General features: G+C 36.5%; 1 protein-coding gene across 8 annotated transcripts in view; it reads left to right on the top strand.

Moving 5' to 3' along the window:
- The window catches only part of DOT1L (DOT1 like histone lysine methyltransferase), a 111,415-nt gene that overhangs the window by 75,560 nt on the left and 15,880 nt on the right, over positions 1 to 19,975 (top strand). For 5 of the 8 annotated variants that reach the window (XM_074303874.1, XM_074303930.1, XM_074303923.1 and 2 more), the window contains 10 exons: positions 537 to 628; positions 1,721 to 1,822; positions 2,454 to 2,591; positions 4,332 to 4,457; positions 6,217 to 6,701; positions 7,102 to 7,237; positions 9,109 to 9,255; positions 10,767 to 10,899; positions 13,031 to 13,653; positions 14,635 to 14,840. In XM_074303874.1, the coding sequence (XP_074159975.1) occupies positions 537 to 628; positions 1,721 to 1,822; positions 2,454 to 2,591; positions 4,332 to 4,457; positions 6,217 to 6,701; positions 7,102 to 7,237; positions 9,109 to 9,255; positions 10,767 to 10,899; positions 13,031 to 13,653; positions 14,635 to 14,840 (2,188 nt within the window). The remainder of the gene's footprint in view (positions 1 to 536; positions 629 to 1,720; positions 1,823 to 2,453; positions 2,592 to 4,331; positions 4,458 to 6,216; positions 6,702 to 7,101; positions 7,238 to 9,108; positions 9,256 to 10,766; positions 10,900 to 13,030; positions 13,654 to 14,634; positions 14,841 to 19,975) is intronic. The other 3 variants (XM_074303893.1, XM_074303913.1, XM_074303883.1) reach the window with 3 other exon arrangements.

Raw genomic sequence — 19,975 nt, forward strand, 5'->3', positions numbered from 1 at the left:
GGACATTGTATTTTCTAATTCTACCCTGGCATACTATTGTTCATCTTTCCTCTTATGAGTGAGGCACAACAGGGAGTAAAAAAAGAAAGTAGTATGAATTCTGATGATTTCCATAGCATTTGGTTAGAAAAGAATGTTCATGTTGTGTATCTCAGAAATTTAACTCTACAAGGAACAGAAAAATAATTTTAAAAAGGAATAAAGAAGAATTTAGTAGAGAACATGGTTTCAGAATACACAGGAGTCAAAAAGCAGAGAAATTATTCTCAGAAAAATAGTTACTCAAAGACTCCCACAGAATTTAGAGGATGTAGAGGAAGGTGGGGATTTTAAATTAGCCACTTAACTGAGCAGTAGTGCGGTAGAAAGATGAGAAAAATATGAGAGAGGAAAGCTTTGTTCCAAACCTATCTATGCCTGTTTTGTCCCCATTTGGAAAAAAATAACTAAAAAAGTTAGGATTGTGTGGTAATAGAGGATTACTCGCTTGCTGGTTCATTAGTTTAATTAATTGTATTCTCTGATTAACTTTGTAGAATCCTTTAAGGTTCAATACCTACAGTTTCTGGCCTATATGAAAACCCCACAGTACAAAGCTAATCTACAGCAGTTGGTGGAGCAGGAGAAGGTGAGTGTGGCGTAGGGCACTGTTTTATCTTTTCTCTAGTCAGTGGTTTTTTTTTGTTTGTTTGTTTGTTTGTTTTTTTTTTTTTTTTTTTTTTTTTTTTGAGACAAAAAGATATCCAGCCTTTTCATATTTGGGAATGCCAGAGATGCCAGAGTTTAGTTCTGAGATCATTTCTGGAGCCCTCCCTTTCCTCATCAGTTCTCTGAATCTTAATCCTTTCTGCCTCCTTTGTTTGCTGCTTTTGTGTTACCAGTTCTCACCATAATACCATATACACAGTTTGTGTTTTCTTTTATTTAAGATTTAAAATTTTTTTTTTATCATTTAATGAAATAATTTTCTCTTAATTAATTTTAGTTAATTATAATATTGGATATAAAATCCTGAAGTACTTTCTGATCAGAATTCAGATTTAATTTTTATTGAGTTGAACATAAGTTTTTTTCTGATTAGCTAATGTATTCTTTAGCTGTCTATTTCTCTCACTTGACTAGAACTACCTATTGCTTGGCCACAGTAGATGATTTCCTTAATTCAATGGAAGCATTTATAGAGCTTGCCAGACATAGTAATAATAGGCATCTGCTCTCCTTAAAGAGAGTAAAGCAATTTTCCTTTTTATACGAAGAACCTCTTACTGCGTTTTCAGGCTTGTCATGACTCAGTACAAGCATGATATTTATCATCTACTGCTCATGGTTTTTAACCATGATTCCCAGTGGGAGAGAGTTCATAGAAATCAGGCGACAGCACCACTTGTACCAGCTCTGGGTCTTCACTTGGAGACTTAAAATGGAATAGGTGAAGCCCTAAGTCATGGTGGAGATTCCCTTGACCCTTCCTGGGCCAGCCTTGGTCATCCTGTATTTGGGACAAGATTGAGGCTGTTGGAGTATCACCTAACTTGGTCCCATAGTGTCAAGGCTGGCATCAGATACTTTTTCTCTTTTTTCAGGCTGTCTTGCAGGTGGCTTTCTGCCTCGCTTTGTCTCTTTTCTTAGTCTCAGTTCTCCTTTGTTCTTTGGTACTATTTGCTTGTCTTCACATGGGTTGTGGCCCTTTCTGATTTCTTTGTGTTCCCTTTCTTTGCAGGAAAAGAACACTCAATTGTTAGGTACAGCCCAGCAGTTGTTCAGCCATTGTCAGGCTCAGAAAGAGGAGATCAAGAGACTGTTTCAGCAGAAACTTGATGAGGTAGGAGTACATTTGGGTTGGAGTGACCACCTGAGGGTCATGTTTGTGTATTCTTGTTAACAGAACAGAGGTAAGACTGCAACTATATAATAGATATATGTTGGCGCTATGTCTTGTTTCCATAAAAGCATAGACACTTCGCTTTACATGATCTGTAAGAAGTCCCCTCCCTTTATTTACTCCTCTCAGTTTTTGTGTAAGGGCTGCTGGTACTGGCACATTTAGTGTTAGGCTACGACTCGCTTGGTTGTGAAATGAATCCCTTGGTAATGACCCTTCAGCTCATGAAACTGTCACCTTGCTTGGTCAGTGTGTAATCTTCTACAGGTTGGCTTTGTGTCCGGGAAATAGCCATATGGCCAGAAGTTGCAAAGAAGCACATGAAGGCCAGATGTTAAGAAGAACTAGCTAACAATTAAAGGCTGTTCAGAAGCAGCAGAATTTTCAGGTTCTGTGGATTGTAAATCTCATGCCACTTGGCTCTTTCTCAGTGTCAGGGACATGTTGACCTAGTTAGGGGACTGATGAATCCTTTCAGCTCTCAGAGTTCTAGATTCTTTGGTAAGTGGGAAAGGACTAGCCTTCAGTATTATATATTTATGTATCTATGGTAAATGTAATTTTTTTGCAGTTGGGAGTTAAGGCTCTGACCTACAATGATCTGATACAAGCTCAGAAAGAGATCTCTGCTCACAACCAACAGCTAAAAGAACAGACAAAGCAGCTAGAAAGCGATAACAGTGAACTCAGGAATCAAAGCTTGCAGCTGGTAAGGATTTCTGTAACTCAAGCACCTACTAACCAAATTCTGGAGCACACTGAAATCCCAATTTTGTGTACCTGAGTGAAAGCAAAAATTAGGTGAAATTAAAAAAAAGAAATTTATTTTTAATCTAAAAAAATCTTATGTTTAGGTCAAGATTCCTAGAATAGAAAATTTCATTCCTAGTTAGAAAATTAGTACATTTTGCACAATTAGTACATTTAATATACTTCATTAAATTAAAAAAAAAATCAAAACCATCTGATAGCTCATTAACATGTAACATTTCATTTTTATAATAAGTGAAAGTTTTTTTCTAATCATCTGGACTCAGCATTTGCCATCTATATTTGGTCTGGTTTTGTTAATTCATTTACACAATCATAAATCACTTTGTATACACTTTATATATAGCCAGCAAGAATATACTTTCCCCATACCTTGCTTCTATACCGAAACACAGAAAATATTTTGGATTTCGTATATTTGCAATTTCTTATCCTTACATTCTTGAAACAGCCCTTTTTCACATGGTGAGCTCAGATTTTTTCCAAAAAGGATGTCATTTTAATTTTTTCTTTGGGATTAGGATATAAACCCAGAAGTGAGATGGTCACAAAGATAGTGAGTGGTGGGTCAAAAGTTGCCTTTAGGTGTCCTCTCATCATTAGATACTCTATTCTAATAAATATTGACCTTTAATGTATAATTTGTGTGAATACTTGTGTGAACCCACCTTTGCTCTCTATTACCATCTTTGCTTGTAAGCGTATATCAGTTATATGAAAGAGGTATAATGATATGTATACTCTTAAATCATCTTTTTTTTTTTTTCCCTTCTATCTTTGTTTCCATCATACTGGTGTAGCTATTTTACTTAGGGGCTGATTATTTTTAAATGTTTGATAAATTGCCACCATTTGGAATACGAAGTGAATATTGAAAAATGATCTTTGCATAAATTGGAAAAATAAAAAAAAAACTATTTAAATCCTAAAAGAAAAGGAAATATTTCTTTTTTTTTTATATTAGTATTAATACAATCTCTGATTGTATTAGTACCTGCCCAAGAAACAATTAGGAAAGAATAACAGAAAAACAAATCGGACCAGATGTTTTTCCTAACATTACATAAAATGGAAGTGATTAATGTGGGTGGGGTTATTGACAGATAAGTCCCCTATTCCAGTGTTGGAATTATTTTTACTAATCTATTAACTAGTTCTATAATGATGCTATTCCAGCATGGCTTTTTCCTTAGTGAGCTTATGCTGCCTCATCATCTAACTTTGCATCATCTTTCTTTGCAAAACATCCTTTTAATGATGCGTTTCATAATGACTCAAAATTAGGACACTTGGCTATTTTAGGAAGTATGCATCTTTTGTGTTCTCCACATTTTTCTTATATCCTAGTTGTAACTCAACAGCCACATTCATAAGTTATATCCCGATGTAAAAACTTGAATTCATTATAACTTAAAATTGGTTTTCCCCTAAAGTTTCTTAATACCTGGTTTAGTTTCCTTTTACCCATAGGTGCTTCTACATGAAATAATCTCTCTGTGATGTAGAGGAAAAGTATCAGTAGTCATCAAGATGAGTCTGATTTATTTGGAAGAAATCTTGAAATGTATTTGCATTTTCCACTTTGTTAGATGGTCACGTTTTAGAGAAGAGTAAAATACAAGAGAATTTTGCTGGAAGACTTTGTTCCTATTAATCCTTCTCTTAACTATCCCACTAGCTTAAGGCTAGGTGTGAAGAGCTGAAGCTGGATTGGTCTACTCTCTCACTGGAAAATTTGCTGAAGGAGAAGCAGGCACTGAAGAATCAAATTTCCGAGAAGCAAAAGCACTGTCTGGAGCTTCAGGTAGGTCTTATTAGGGCAGGAGTATTGCCTATCAGTCACACTTCAAATAGTGTTAATTGGCAGTAATCCTCCCTATTCTGTCTACCTGCCTCAAGGGATGTGTGGAGGAAATCTGGAGGGTGTGAAGGATTTTCTTGAGATCACAGAAGTAGAATGAAGACAATAGGACTTGAGACCAAAGCCAGAGTGTTTTTTATACTACAACATTCTTGTCAGAAAGACATATAACACAATATAGTAGAGAGTATATATGTGTGCAGCATGGAGTGATCAAGGCAAATTGACCTTCAAATCAAGTTGTTTTTTCTTGAATAGTGAGTATTGTGTTGCTCAGTGTGGCATTGGTGGAGTCCTGTTATTCTTGATTATAGTTTCATTGTGAAATGAACAAGAGGCTGAATAGTGAAATCCCAGAACACAGGCAGTATTTGGAATGCCTGAGGGTGTCAAAATGAATTGATCTCTTGATTTTGGGATTAGGCTGGCATTCTATGACTGTAATAAGGTTTATTTATCTCCAGTTAGTTATCCCAGGTCTGAATCATGTTCTTAGCATATTTTTCATTTCACTTTATCAGAAAGTAATCCTGAAATATCATTAGTATTGTTAAGCATCTCATTTATTATGGGATCATACCTAGCAATAGCCTTATTTTCTTAATTCAGCAATGTCAAGAAAAGCAGGAAAGTTTACACTGCTGCAATCTGTCATTGTCCTATCTGATCCACTGCCTTGTCCACATTGGTCTGCTGTGAGGATTCATAGGAAGCAGGTGCCAGCATAGGGAGAATCCAGTATATTCATTTAGACTGGTTTTCTGGCATTTTCTGTTGTTGGAATACCGTGAAAGCTCTTCAGAGCATCTGAATATATGGCTTAGTAAATGGTAGCATAAATGAATACAATGTTTGTTCTTTGGTTTGGCTTCAGTTGGTTTTCATGTGGTTATAAGTTTAGGCCTTTTTTAGTGATTATATTGTATAAAACATGTTTTTCAGACATGTGAATTCTTTTTAATTATGAATTTGGAAGACTTGTCTACTATAAATGTAGGTGGAATATAGTGCACAGGGAACTGTACTTACGACAAGAAGTTTTGAATCCCATGTCAGACCCTTAGCCAACTTTCTATCCTTGGGCAAATAGATGAACTTTCCTATCCTCAGATTTTCCCTCTTAAAAACAGATGATTATTATGCTAGCTACCTCCCTGGGCTCTTGGAAGGGTGAAATGAGATACTAGCTGTCAAAGAAACATTTCAAACTTTATAATGCTAAATGAAAACAAATTTCTAGCCATGTGATGGACAAGTTGTGTCTTCTTAGCCTTGGTTTTCACATTTGTCAAGGGAGAATATTAGCACAACTTAGCTCATAGGCATTTTTAGGAAAGTTATAAAACTGTTCAATTACCTGAGGTTTTGAATGGGCTGGTTTTGCTTTTATTTGATTTCATTTTTATTAATCATTTCAGAATTAAGATAAGCAAATGTAATTGTAATGAATAAAACTTAGCTGAAATGAAAGAAATGTATTATTTTCATAGCAAACATTTTTCCAACTGCAGTGTAATTTTGAGTGTCCACATGCCTATTGCCTGATGTTGAGGTATAGCCTATATTTAGCCCTATGCTTTGTGTGCAGTGGCTTTGCTCTAGAAGCTGCTACAGAGAAATGTCTTGGGGAGGTTTGGGGTGGCAGGGGGACTTCTAGGCACTGCCTTTCATTGTGTCTCCCTTGATCCTCTTTGTTGTAAAGATCAGCATTGTGGAGCTTGAGAAAAGCCAAAGGCAGCAGGAGCTACTGCAGCTGAAATCCTACGCGCCAGCAGATGAGGCTCTGTCCGTCCACCTGCGAAGTAAAAGCAGCTTCAGCCGGGAGCTGGAGACTGACCCTGCCAGGTTCCAGCTGGAGCTCGAGTGCTCCAAGTTGTCTTTACCCCACATCAGTAGCATGAGCCCCGAACTTTCTATGAATGGCCATGCAACCACGTATGAGATTCATAGTATGCTTAGTCGACCTTCTTCCAAACAAAACACTCCACAGTATCTGACCTCCCACCTGGACCAAGAAATAGTTCCTTGCACCCCCATTCATAACAACAGACAGAAGGCAGACAAATTGTCAAGTTTATCCTTACCTGATTACACCAGGTTTTCCCCTGCTAAGTTAGCCCTAAGGAGACACTTGAATCAGGATCATGTAGTCCATGGAAAAGCTACAACTAATGAAATACACCACAGGTGAGCAAAAATGTGTTTTGGGTTGTCAGGGCGAGATTGAAAGAGGGGAAACAAAGCAGGGTGATTTAGGCTTCCTGATGTGTGCATATGTAGCTAGAGAATTCAAGCTTTAAGCTTACTTTTCTTCCGAGGAACTTTGGAGCCTATGGATCATTTGGTAGGCATCCCCCTGCTTTCCTTATGTACCTCCTCTGTGCTTGCATTCTGCTAGTTCTTGGGGATACCAGGATGAAACAGGCCCTTGCCTCAGGGTGTTTCCGTGCTTCTGGGGTGAATGGTAACCCATCGTGCAGAGGGAACTGAGGAGGAGTTACTAAAGCAGTGCCCAGGGAGGGCGACCTCAGGATTGGCCTGAGCCGGCATTGGGACCAGACATGAACCTGGTGCTTCTTCATTCCAGAACTGAACATGCAAAAGAGAATGGCCTGACATATCAGAGTGCTGGTCTGTCAAATGGCCTAAAGCTGAGCCCTCAGGAAACTCGGCCTTCCTCCCCCTCGGCCTTACAGATTGCAGGAGAGAAGAGCAGTGACAAGGTGAGGATCTGGGCAAGAGTGGGCGTCAGCCCAGAATAGGTCATGGCTTCTGACAGGACCTCCTCCATTGCTGAGGAGAGGCCTCCATTTTGTTAGAGGAATAGTGAATGTTGTTGGCTGCTTAAGTCCCTGCCTATCTGATTTTGTTTTTCAGTAAAATTTCTGTTTATAACATTTATTTTTACATCACCTACGATTTTAATCCCTTATAAAGAATACAAAAAGGAGTAGGGGGATCAAAATGTCTGATGCTTCATTTATTGATCTACTTTCATAGATCCCAACCCCCCCATTTAGAAGACGCAGGAAGTGCCATTTCAAATCTTTTTTAGGGCCCAGCTTCATCATTTATAATTTTGCATCTTTCATTATGCTAATTTTGTTCTTCTATTTCCATTTCCATTGTTCTAGTTGTGTATATTTTCTAGATTTTGTTTACTTCTTTACATCAGTCCACATAAGTCTATTTATACATCTTGTATTTCCTTATGTATTCCTGTTCATTTCTTATGGTGCAATGATACATACTATGGTTTGTTTAGCCTTTCCCCAGTCAGTGGGCATCTGTTTTGTTTCTATTTCTTTGCTTCTATTCAGGGATGTATGCCTAGCACTTTCTAAATCAAATTTTTGATTTCTGAATCAAAGAGTGTTATCCCAACATTTTTTCCAGAATAGTTGGGTACATTGATGCAACTCTACTAGTAGCATGTTAGTGTGCCCATCTTTCCGCAACCTTCTAACATTTCCATACTTTTCATCATCTTTGCTAACTTGCTGGAAATGAGGTGAAACCTCAGACCTATTTTTATTTGCATTTATTTCTTTTGTTAGTAATTCTTAGTTAGTAATTGTTAGCTTTCTTTTCATAATTGTAATTCTTTTGAGAATGTTTTTGTTCATAGCTTTTGACCATTATTTATTGGGGAAAGGTTTTTAAAATTTTATGTTTGTGTTAGTTCCCAATATATTGTAGGTTGTAGATCCTTTTTAAAGAGACAAATTCTGAAATGTGGTATATGAGAAAAGGTATTGATCTAAACCTAATTTCTTCCAGATTGTTTTCTAGTTTTCCGAATAATTCTTGTCAAATAGAAAGTTCTTTTGAGGCAATTTATATTTTCACTGAGTATTATTCAGCTTTTGGATTCTTCCTGATGTGATCTATTCTCATTTTTCTCTATTTTAAAATTCCTAATGGTGTTATCAGCAAAGAAAAATAATTGAGAATTAATAGCTTCAGCAAAGTACAATAAACTCACAAGCATTGGCAGTACTTCTATTTATTGAAAAATATAGGAGAAAAAAAATTTTAAATAGCTACAAAATATATAAAACATTGGGAGTCAAACTAGCAAAAGCACACTTGTACTTTTTGATTGTGACTATGCAGTGCCAATGCAACAAAAACTAATGATACTGCCTAAATTAACATGATACTTTAGTAATTGGTATGCCTAAAGCAGTGGTTCTCAACTTTCAGATCTCATGAGCCCTTTTAATATTTCTTGTTCAAAGTTATCAATATTTACTATATGTTAGAAATTAAAATATGTAATTGTGGAAATAGTTTTGATCTCATTGACCTCTTTTTCAAGTTCCTAGTTTCAGAACTACTGGTCTAGAGAATATTTTACAGATTTTAAGTAAAACTCTTTTGAAGAACCAAAAATGTGAAAGGAAATAATTTTTTTAAAAAATTAAAAAGGTGAAATGTTGGAACTAAATCTGCTGCAGACTCCACACTTTATAAAGTTGTAATCATGAAAACTGTAATGCTTTGGCCTGAGTCTTAGTATTTGATTTAGTTTTATTCTTTTAGAGATTTTTTTTTTTTTAATAATTATTTTTTAAAAATCATTCTTTTACAGGTTTTAAAAGAGAGAGCCTATGCCAGCAATGGGGAAACAATCACCAGCCTACCTATCAGTATTCCTCTCAGCACAGTACAGCCCAATAAACTTCCTGTCAGTATCCCATTGGCCAGTGTAGTGTTGCCTAGCCGTGCGGAGAAAGTGGTGAGTAGAAGGTTTGGGGGACCATCTTGGGATTTTCCAAATACTCCTTTTATCCAGTTCCAACCTTCTCATCCTGTGGGGTTCTTAGAAATATCTTCCTACAAGGGAGACTTCTCATGCTAGTTATGGAGGACAAGGTCTATTTATCTACATTTCATGCTCTTTTATTGGCTTGATTATCTTCCTTTTTCAACTCCTTTGCCCTGCTTCACTCTATCCAGGTCTCCTTTGTCATTCTCTAGTCTACTGAGAGACATGCAACTTAAATTAATCTGAGATCATGGTGTATATATAACTCAGCCTTTCAGCATCACTGGAAAATTTTTACACAGAGAACTTCATTGCAGGGAAAAGTTAGTTGGAGTTTCATATTATAGAAATCCTATTAATGAGAGGCTTTTCTTTTTTTTTTAATTTTATAATTATAACTTTTTTTTTTTGACAGTACATATGCATAGGTAATTTTTTTTTTTTTTTTTTTTTACAACATTATCCCTTGTACTCCCTTCTGTTCCGAATTTTTCCCCTCCTTCCCTCCACCCCCTCCCCAGATGGCAGGCATTCCCATACATATTAAATATCTTATAGTATATCCTAGGTACAATATATATGTGCAGAACCGAATTTTCTTGTTGTTGTTGTTGTTGTTGTTGCAAAGGAAGAATGGTATTCTGAAAGTAAAAATAATCTGGGAAGAAAAACAAAAACAAAAATGCTCACAGTTTACACTCATTTCCCAGTGTTCCTTTTCTGGGTATAGCTGATTCTGTCCATCATTGATCAATTGGAATTGGATTAGCTCTTCAATGAGAGGCTTTTCTAAGTCACACACAATCCCTAGTAAACCAGGGATAGGCTTGAATTTCTTTTGTGATTCTCATTTTTAGGCATGAAAATGCAGTGGTATCTGATCATGGCTTTTTTTTTCTTATTTTTTAAACTGTGAATTTATTGAATGTTAAAAGTTTTTTTTAAAAAGTATATAGGATCCAAGAGCCTTTTTTTTTTTTTTTTTTTTTTTTTTTTTATTTTAAATACCCTAGTCAATAATGTAAGTCTTTAGGATATTGGTAGTTCTAAGTTCTGATTATATTTTATAACTGACATGTCCGAGGTTTTTATGGTTACTGCTATGTGGGTTGCATTCTTTCTTTTTTTCATTTTGGTGGCTCATGTGCTTGGATTACAAATGTTTTTTTAAGCCCCTATATGTTAATTGAAAATTAATCTCCTCACTCACCCATACCCTTTCTTGTTGTATATAGTTGAATTAACAGTTTCCTTTTTTGGGGAAGGAAGACTGGATAGCAAAGTTTTGTATCTTTTGATTTCCATTAACAGTTAATTCTAGCTTTGCAGTACCTTTTCTGACTCCTGTGTGGTGCTCAGTTCTGTGTTGTTAAGCTCTTATCCAGTAGTACACATAATTTTTAAGTATTTTTGGTAAATAAAGTGGATGTTTGATATGTGTAGCTTGCCTCAATTACAAGGTGGGTTCATTTCCTCCACAGAGGAACACACCTAGTCCAGTTCATCAGAATCGAGAGTCTACTTCAGCAACACTTGAAAAACAGTTTGGTGCTAATTCCCATAATGGTATGAACAGTGCTGTAGGAAACAAGTCCCTTGCTTTGGCTACCTCAGGTATGGTCATTCTATCAGGTGATGCCTTGGCTTCACTACTATCACTGAGCCCAAGCCTAATCTGGGATTTTACTTCTGAATTGCTCTCCTGTGGTCTTAGTACATCTTTGGTTTTGATTTGGGTCTGGGGTCAATTTACTGTTGTCTTATCACCTCTGCATTTGAGTCTTACATATTTTGTGCAGAGAAATTTTATATATACACTTTTTTTCTCTCAATTTTTAAAAGTCATCAGTTTTTCCTTTGCTTATTCTTTATATTCCACCTGCAGGAATTTGTTTCATAGTGAACAAAAATCTTTCTCACCATCTGTTGTTCCCTAAATCTGTGTTCCTGTGTCCCTGATGATTTTCTGGGTTACTGGCAGTGTGTGTGTGTGTGTGTGTGTGTGTGTGTGTGTGTGTGTGTGTGTGTGTGTGTGTGTGTGTGTGTGTGTGTTTCTACTTGTCTCTCTCCTTCTCTTCCCCTCCACCCCACCATCTGTCTTTTCCTCTATGTGTGTCTCTCTATATTTTTATTTTGTTTAGCTTTATGTTGTATTGATTTTACGTGTACTTGTAGTTTCCCACATTTGAATATCATTTTAATTTAGTTAGGTTTGTTGTATATACACTCAGCAGTGAGAATAGTCTCCCGGCATACTCATTTATATTGATAGATAAAAACAATTGTCAGTAAGGCTGGCATTTTTGTTTATCATTTATTATTAACCATTTTTCCTATAGGCAAGCTCTAAAATCTAAACTTAGAAAGCCTCTTCATGTTGTGGCTCCAGAAAGAGTCAGCCTGTGGCTGCAGTCTCTCCTGTTTGCTCCCTGCACCCATTCCCTGGCGTCTCCTGTGGGTCTCAGCTCTGGGGGCTTTGTGGCTTCAGTGACCTTGGTGTCACTGATCACAGTGCAGGACCATGAGAGAGGCCCCCCTTCTGCTCCGAGGGCAGCTTTGACTCCAGGCACAATGTCATAGCCCAAAAGGGAAAGAATATGGCAGAGGAGCCATCTGGACAATTCATGCTTTTCCTTGGCTACTATAGCAGATCTGAAAATTCAGTGAATGGGGAAATTCTTTTTGGCTGAGTCAGGCTATTGCCTGTACCTGAGGCATCCTCAATATGTCAGAGAACCAGGGACAACAGTGCTCTGCGAAACGCCTGGACTTAACCTTTAGTAATGGAAGCCTTCACTCACATTTAAGTGAAACCACTGAATTAATTATCATTTGTCAAAATTTTATAAGAATCCATTTTTATGTAACTTTTCTGCTCTGACCCTAGGTCTCTTCAGACACCTTTACTAGCTTGTTCTTTTAACATCTTTTAATTGTCTCAGGAATTCCTTTTCCAGAATAACAATGGTAGAGTTGATCACTGATTCTACAGAAACGTGACATTAGGCCAAGTATTGTTACGGGGCTTTTTGTTCTTGGGTCTGAGAAAGAGACCTATGATTTTATTAAGATTAGGAACTCCCTTGTGAGGAAATTTTCTTTGCAGGCCACCTCTACGACTTGGTCCAAGAGTAAGACAGAGACTTACTTCCCTAGGATCACTCAGCTATTTTATCTCATGTTTGCCAGCATACCTGCCTGATCTTGCACACTTAGTGGCCACACCTACGTCACAGGCTCATAGATCTGGGTTGGGTGGGATCTCACAAGGTCCTCAAGGCCTGATGCTGGGGCAGCACTTAGGGAACTTGTAACAGAGGGCCTGGCTTCAAATCCTAGCTTCCTAGGCCTCAGTTTTCTTGTCTATTTTTGAGTTCATGCAGGTGACTTAAATTCTGGGCCTTTGCTACTTACCATGTTATCTCTCTAAGGTAGCTCAGTTCGGTAAAGCCTGTGTACTCCTCTGAATGTTTTTAAATACATAAAGCATATAGAAATATAAAGGACACCAATTAGATTGAAAATGTTATCAAAAGAAATTTTTTAAGTTCTGGATCCTCTGCTAAGAAACCCTCTCTTCAAATCTATATCAAGAGCTTATGGTGATATATTTTGAACAGGTGGATGAAATATCAAGAGTGAGGTTTTTATGTTTTTTGTCTGGAACTTTGGGTATTACCTATAATTCAAAAATGGTGCACACAGTTTTGTGTTATATTGCCATGATAATCCATGTCTCCAACAGGTTTTTCTTATAGTGGCTCCTTGGCAGTCAATGGCACACTTTCCAGTAGCCCAGCCCATCTTAACCATGGTGCTGAGCAGGCAGCCCTAGATGATTCCTCCAATTCAGGGAGCCTCTTTAATTCAGTGGGGTCCCGGAGTTCTACGCCCCAGCATCCTTCTTTACTCATGATGCAGTCCCGGAACTCTGGCCAGAACTCTCCAGCCCATCCACTTGCTGTCAGCCCACGCCTCAATGGAGCTTCTCAAAGCATGATGGGGATTTTGCAGTACTCGGATACTACAAAATTGTTTTCTGAAGGTAACAAGGGGGATCTTCCACTAGATTCAGGCTTTTCAGATCCTGAAAGTGAAGTCAAGAGAAGAATCCTCTTTACAATCTCGACCAATACAGGGAACCTGAAGCAGTCTCCTTCCAACAAACACAGCCCTCTGACCACTAGCATTCGCCCAGATTGTGGACAGGCTTGTGTGCAGGAGGGCAAGAAGAGGGGCAGAAGGAAGCGGTCTTCCACAGGGAACCCCAGTGTGAATTCAGCGGTATCTCCCAAGCGCAAGCCCTTACCATCTGTGGCAGGCCTTTTTACCCAGTCTTCAGGCTCACCTCTCAACATCAACTCTATGGTAAGAAAAAGAGGCTTTGCTGTGGACTCATCTGTGTGAGAGAGGACTACTTGAGATCCTCTTTTCTATCCCATATTTATAGCCAGACACTAACTCATTGAAAACAAGGGGCTGACTTTCCCCATGGCTTTCAAGTTTTGAAGCTCAGGTTCTCACTGTGACCTTTTGATATTGTTGTTATTTAGGACTGTCCTGACCTTCCACAAATACATACCTTGTTTTTGTCCATATTGCTGCTGTGGATCCAAACACTGATTTTAGGGGGTTGAAAAATTTCCTAGAGCAGCTTAACATTGATAGTAAATTGTGGTGAAATGATAGCCACAAACCTATCATTTTGAGAGTGTTTCTGCTACCAGAAATGTGTTGTTTTTGTTTGTCACTGATGGGTGTGTCATAGGGAAAAGAACCCTGGATGTTCCAAGTGCACAAAAGTTGGGCTAGGAATTGTGTCAGGAAATCAGAATTCTCCCTTGGGGCATTCCTGCTGTGGAACCAGTGGCCTTGATTCTTACTCAGAATAGCCATTTTAGAACCAATGGGGACCTTACAGGCCAGGAAGCATTGGCCTTCCTTGTGTTCTAACCCAATCATTTACCATTTATACATCCCTGTTGATAAAATGGTTGATAAGGAACTTGTCTAAGAGATCACTTTGTCTTATCCTTTCATTTTTCAGGTGTGTCATTTGAGACTTTGAGAGATTAACTGATTTACTGAGAGTCAGATTGTTCCTGTCAATGCTGGGATCCCATCCTCATTTTCCAGTTTTAAGACATAGTCCTTTTTCTGCTGTGTCATATCACTCCTTTTTCTTTACCCACTTTTAAGCTCAGCACTTTGTTGTGAGAGGAGCTTGAAGGCACCTTTTCAGAGGTGATATTAAAATGTAACGTGACAGTCATGTTTTGGTCACATGATCTGTTTGAAGAATTCATTTAATTGGGTTTTTGTGGTGTGTGTTTTGTTTTTGATCCCTAGGTCAATAACATTAATCAACCTTTAGAAATAACAGCCATTTCCTCCCCTGAAAACTCCCTGAAGAACTCTCCTATTCCTTACCAGGACAACGACCAGCCTCCTGTGCTGAAAAAGGAGAAGCCCTTGATCCAGACGAACGGGGCTCATTACTCGCCCCTGACCTCGGATGAAGAGCAAGGATCTGAAGATGAGCACAACAGTATCAGGTGAGCCAGGAACACAGTGTCGCTTTCACCTGGGTCGTCTCCTTGTGGCACTGACTGCCTGTGGCTTGTATTTTGAGGTAGTGCTATGTAGGGGAAGCTTGACTTTTTTCCCCACCAGGAGTTCATATCAGACACCCAGGACATACTGCTCATGTGTTCCTCTTGAGTTTTTCTCTAGAAATTTATTTTCATTTGATGATAATGGAAAAGCCCAGTGGCCAGAAATTATGGAGAGACATGGTACTTGAAAGATACAAGTATGTATAATCAAATAAGCATTTCTAAAGACTCTTCCATGTGCACTTTGATACTTACTAGCTATATGACTAAAGGTACTTTGGTTTTCTAATTTTTGAAGTGGTTTGATGATTGTCATAATGCTGTAGCACTAACTAAATCAAGGGGTTGTTTGTTGATTTTTTTAAAAAGCCCTTTACAAACCATAATGTTTTGGGTAAATGGGACTCATTAATACTACTTGTGACCACTCCCTCCAGTGATCCATCTCTTAACTGCATTAGGTAAATAGTCTTTGATGAACTAGAACTACAAACCACTTGTTGATTAACTTATTGGGCTGAACTTTTCCCATAAGTGGGCTTGGTAGGATTATTCCTTTAGTAAGCTATCTTGAGTACAGAACTGGTAGTTCCTAAAGGACTCTTGTGAACAATACTTTGGGAACCACTGATATAGAAGAATAAAACTATATACATTTTTTCTAATCATCAGTAACCTTTTTAATATTGGGAATTACAGAATATCAGAAGTGGGTTTATGTGGGCCAACATCTCATTTGACTGGGAAACCTCATAGGGTAATAAGGGAACAGTGACTTATAAATTTGCTTGATAAAGTATAATTTTCCATTTTGTAACAGCAGTGATTAGCTATAATGTGTATTCTAGTACAACAGCAGCACTTGAATACTAGATTTTATATTATATGCACATATTTCATTGCTCTCTTTTGTTGTGTTTTTAATTCTATTGTTTTTAAGAATGGATGTTACTCCAAGGAAACGTGCAAAATTTGTAGCTCTTAAAGAGCACACTTCACTGACTCTTAGAGGTATTTCAGCGGCTTTTGGTGTGGGAACATCAAGCGTTTCAAGAATCATTCAAGTACATGGTGAAACAGCGTCAGTCACAATGAAGCACAAAGGAAAGTGGGGTCATAAACATAACATGGCACCAAGGACTTCCTGCAAGACAGCCTAATTCAATACAGAGAATAAGCATGAGTCAGCAGAGCTGCCAAGTGGCAACAGGGATTGTTAGCAATTCTTCTACAGTGTGAGGAAAGCTTCTTGAAACGGGAAGACAAGTGAGAAGACTAGAAAAAAACTTAGCTACTTCATTTTTATAAGAAGGAATATTGTCATAATTAAAACAGTACAAAGACTAGAGTCCTAAAGACTGGAAAAGCAGTTTATTGATGAATGAAGCTCCATTTGTTGTTCAAGGCTATATCAAAATCATGGTGAGAATTTCAGAGCAGGCATTCTAATCTCGACACCTCAATAATATTGTAAAGCATCCAGCCTACAATGCAGTGTTTTGGGGATGTTTAAATTTTATTTCAGTGGGCCTAGAAGTCTTGTCCTTTTTGAGAGAATGGAAATCGCTGGTAAGCATTGATAGAAGGACTAAAATTCCTGAAGAGAAACAGAATTCAGTAACATCTTGTAAGACCATGCTAATATATCAAGACAGTTTAGGAGATTTTTCCAAGAAAGTGATAAATATCACCGTATCCTAAGAATCCACTTGATAAAATCACATAAAAAGTTTATGGCTAATCTTAAAATTATTTTGGAGCTGTGCTCCACGAGCAACTAAACTGCATGTCTATTAACCCTGTGATATCTCCGTAGGCCTTTACCCCAAAGAGATCAAAGAAAGAGGAAAGGGACTCATATACAAAATATATTTATATATATATATATATATATATATATATATATATATATATATATATATATATATATATATATATATATATATATATATACACACTTATCCCTTTTTGGTACTTAAAAGGAACTGAACAAAAAGAGTACCTTTTATTTGGGATGTGGCTGAATAATAAATTATGATAAATGAATGTAATGGGATATTCTTGCATCTCAAAAAATGACAACAGATAGTATCAGAGAAAGACTTGTATGAATTGGTGCATTTTGAAATTACCAGAAACAGAAGAACAAGTAATACAACAGCATCATCAAGTGGCAAAACAATTTTGAAAAACTTAAGATTCTAATTAGCCCAATGACTATCCATCACTCCAGAAACATTGATGAAATGTGCTGCTCACCTCTTGATTGAGAGGCAACAGACTCAGGGTATAGAATAAGCCTGACTTTTGGACGTGGCCGCTATGGGAATTAATTGCTTTACTACGTATGATTATTTTGCTTGTTGGCTAGTTTGATGGTGAAGGATGGAAAGTTTTTTTGTTCATTTAAAAAAAAAAACACATTGGTGTATCTATATACACCATGGAGTATACACACAAATATAAGAGAGTGTGTGTGTGTGTGTGTGTGTGTGTGTGTGTGTGTGTGTGTGTGTGTGTGAGTGTGAGAGAGAGAGAGAGAGTGTGTGAGAGTGGGGGCGGTAAGGATGCACACAAGTGTTAAGTGTTAAGCACAAGACATACATTTATGGACATGGCCAGTGACTGTATTTGCTAAAAGATTTTGTTTTTCCTTATACCCCTTGGTGGGGTGGGAAAAGAGCGAGAACATAAATCATAAATATTGTTAGTTGAACAACGATAAATAACAAAAAATTAAAAATAAAAGTGACATTTTAAAAACTTCTTGTTAACTCATTTCCAAATTGTGTAAAATGAGATTGCAGCAAAGAAGACCTATTAAGTTTTTAATGTGAAATGTTATATGGTTTAAATCTTGTCAATAAATTTAAAATTTTTACTTTGTTTCAGTTTTTTTCAACACCATTGTATTAAGTAGAATAAGACCTAAATTAAGATTGTTACTTAGATCACTTGGTTCCAAGTTTAGTATACATTTTACCTTATCTATTATATCCTGAAATGTTTGGTTTTTAGGAAGGTAAGACCTTAACTTCTTCTTTAAGGGGATTCATTGACAAACTTTTCAGTAAGATCAATTAATTTTCTAATTAGTATTTATAATTAACACCCCATATAGAGGTAGGAAAGGTAATTTCTAGGAAGGCTTTGCTGGCTTTGGTTACTAATTTTCATACTCATACTCAGACTTTGTCTAAAATTCAGTGGTCGTGTAACAATTAATGTAAGAATACTTCTTTCTAAAAACATTTTTTAAAAATACATTAATTTAATTTAAAACAAATTTTTGTTGCTATATTATCATCAGAATTTTACTCCATTTCCCCTTTCCTTCCAGAGAATCATCTCATAGAATGAAGAAAGAACAATCAGCAAAATCAGTTACATTGAAAAATTCTGAAAACATCTGTAATATACCGTATTTGAACACCACTTAGGTCTTTAAAGGAGTTAGATCTTCTCATATCTTTTCTTTCAAATCATGCTAGTTCTTTGTAATTTTTCAAGCATTCACTTTTGATTGTTGCAAATCACCATATTTGTTTCGGAGCCATTCTCCAATCCATTATCATCTATTTTGTTTTCTACTACAGAAAATGTTGCTATAAATATTTTGGTGTATATAGTGACTTATCAATGACCTCCTTTGGATATGATAACACAAAAGAAATAGAGAAATTCTATCAAAAGTATTAAATACCTAAACTAATACCATATATTTCATCTCAAAACAATGATATAGAACTAACTCTAGCAAAATCTAACATATAGAACCCAAGAGAATTCTTTCAAAAATTCTATTTTCATGAATACTACATAAATACAATATAAATTTGACAAAGGACTCAGATTACTTTTGTGAGACAAATAATAGCCCAAATATCTTAACCAGGAAAGTTTTTAAATCAAAGAAGAGCTTTTTAGAACTGAATTATTAAACACGTGGCTTATGAACTTTAGGTTAAAATAAAATTTGATAAAAATTTATTAAAATAAAGGAAAAAACCCCATAGCTTATGTATGGTTTCCAATTTTTGCCCCACAGGGGCCCTCATTTACTTTTATGGTCAAGTGATACCATAATGCTCAGAGCACTAGGTCTGGAGACCCCAGTCCAAAACTACCCTCAGATACTGACTACTTGTATGACTTGATCAATTCCCCAGAAATAATCTGATAATAACAACACTTTGCTTATGGGCTTTTTATGAGATCCATGAGATATTTGCCTAGTGACATAAGATACTGCTGTGAATAAATTTTTTACTTGAGCTTCACTGCTGGTTTATTGGAATATTGATTCAAAAAATTTAAATAAAAATCTCATTAAAGTATAGGATCTTACTCAACATCATATTGACAAAGTCAGATTTACTTATAGGAACACTTTAGCTTTAGGAAAAGCAATATAATTATGTTGAAAATAAAAACTCTAGTACCACATGATCATCCCAAATTAATGCACAAAAAGCCATTGATAAACTGTAACCTTTATACTGAAACTCCATGAATCATATGGGTAGTAAAGAAAACTTAAAAAAAATCATAAATATGTAAAATCAAGAATAAAACATGGATGCCTAGTCTCCTTTTTATTTGATATAGTTTGAAATGATAGCAATAGTAATACATAAGGATTAATTTAAAAGGTACAAAGTTAGACAAAGGGAGCTGTTCAGATAATTTCTTTTTTGGCAAAGCAGTTGGGGTTAAGTGACTTACGCTGGATCACATAACTAAGAAGTAATATAGCTGAAGTTGGATTTGAACTCAAATCCTAATGACTCCATGGTGGTGCTCTATCCACTGTACCATCTTGCTCCCCCCAGGTAATGGTTTATATGGAAAACTAGGCAATTAATAAAGATACAACTCTAAACCATAGCTTCAGCCGTATTATAGGCTCAAAATAAACTCAACAGCAGCAGAAATTAGCACTTTTATTGTAAGACTAAACTCTCTTGAGAAAGATTTGGTAATTTTAACAGTAAAATATTTTTCAAGAAATAAAAGATCTGGAATATCTAATGGGAAAAAATAGGGATGAAAGTAGAAATGTACTTTGATATCTC

The sequence above is a fragment of the Sminthopsis crassicaudata genome, chromosome 1, assembly GCF_048593235.1.
Source record: "Sminthopsis crassicaudata isolate SCR6 chromosome 1, ASM4859323v1, whole genome shotgun sequence".
Lineage (NCBI taxonomy): Eukaryota > Metazoa > Chordata > Mammalia > Dasyuromorphia > Dasyuridae > Sminthopsis > Sminthopsis crassicaudata.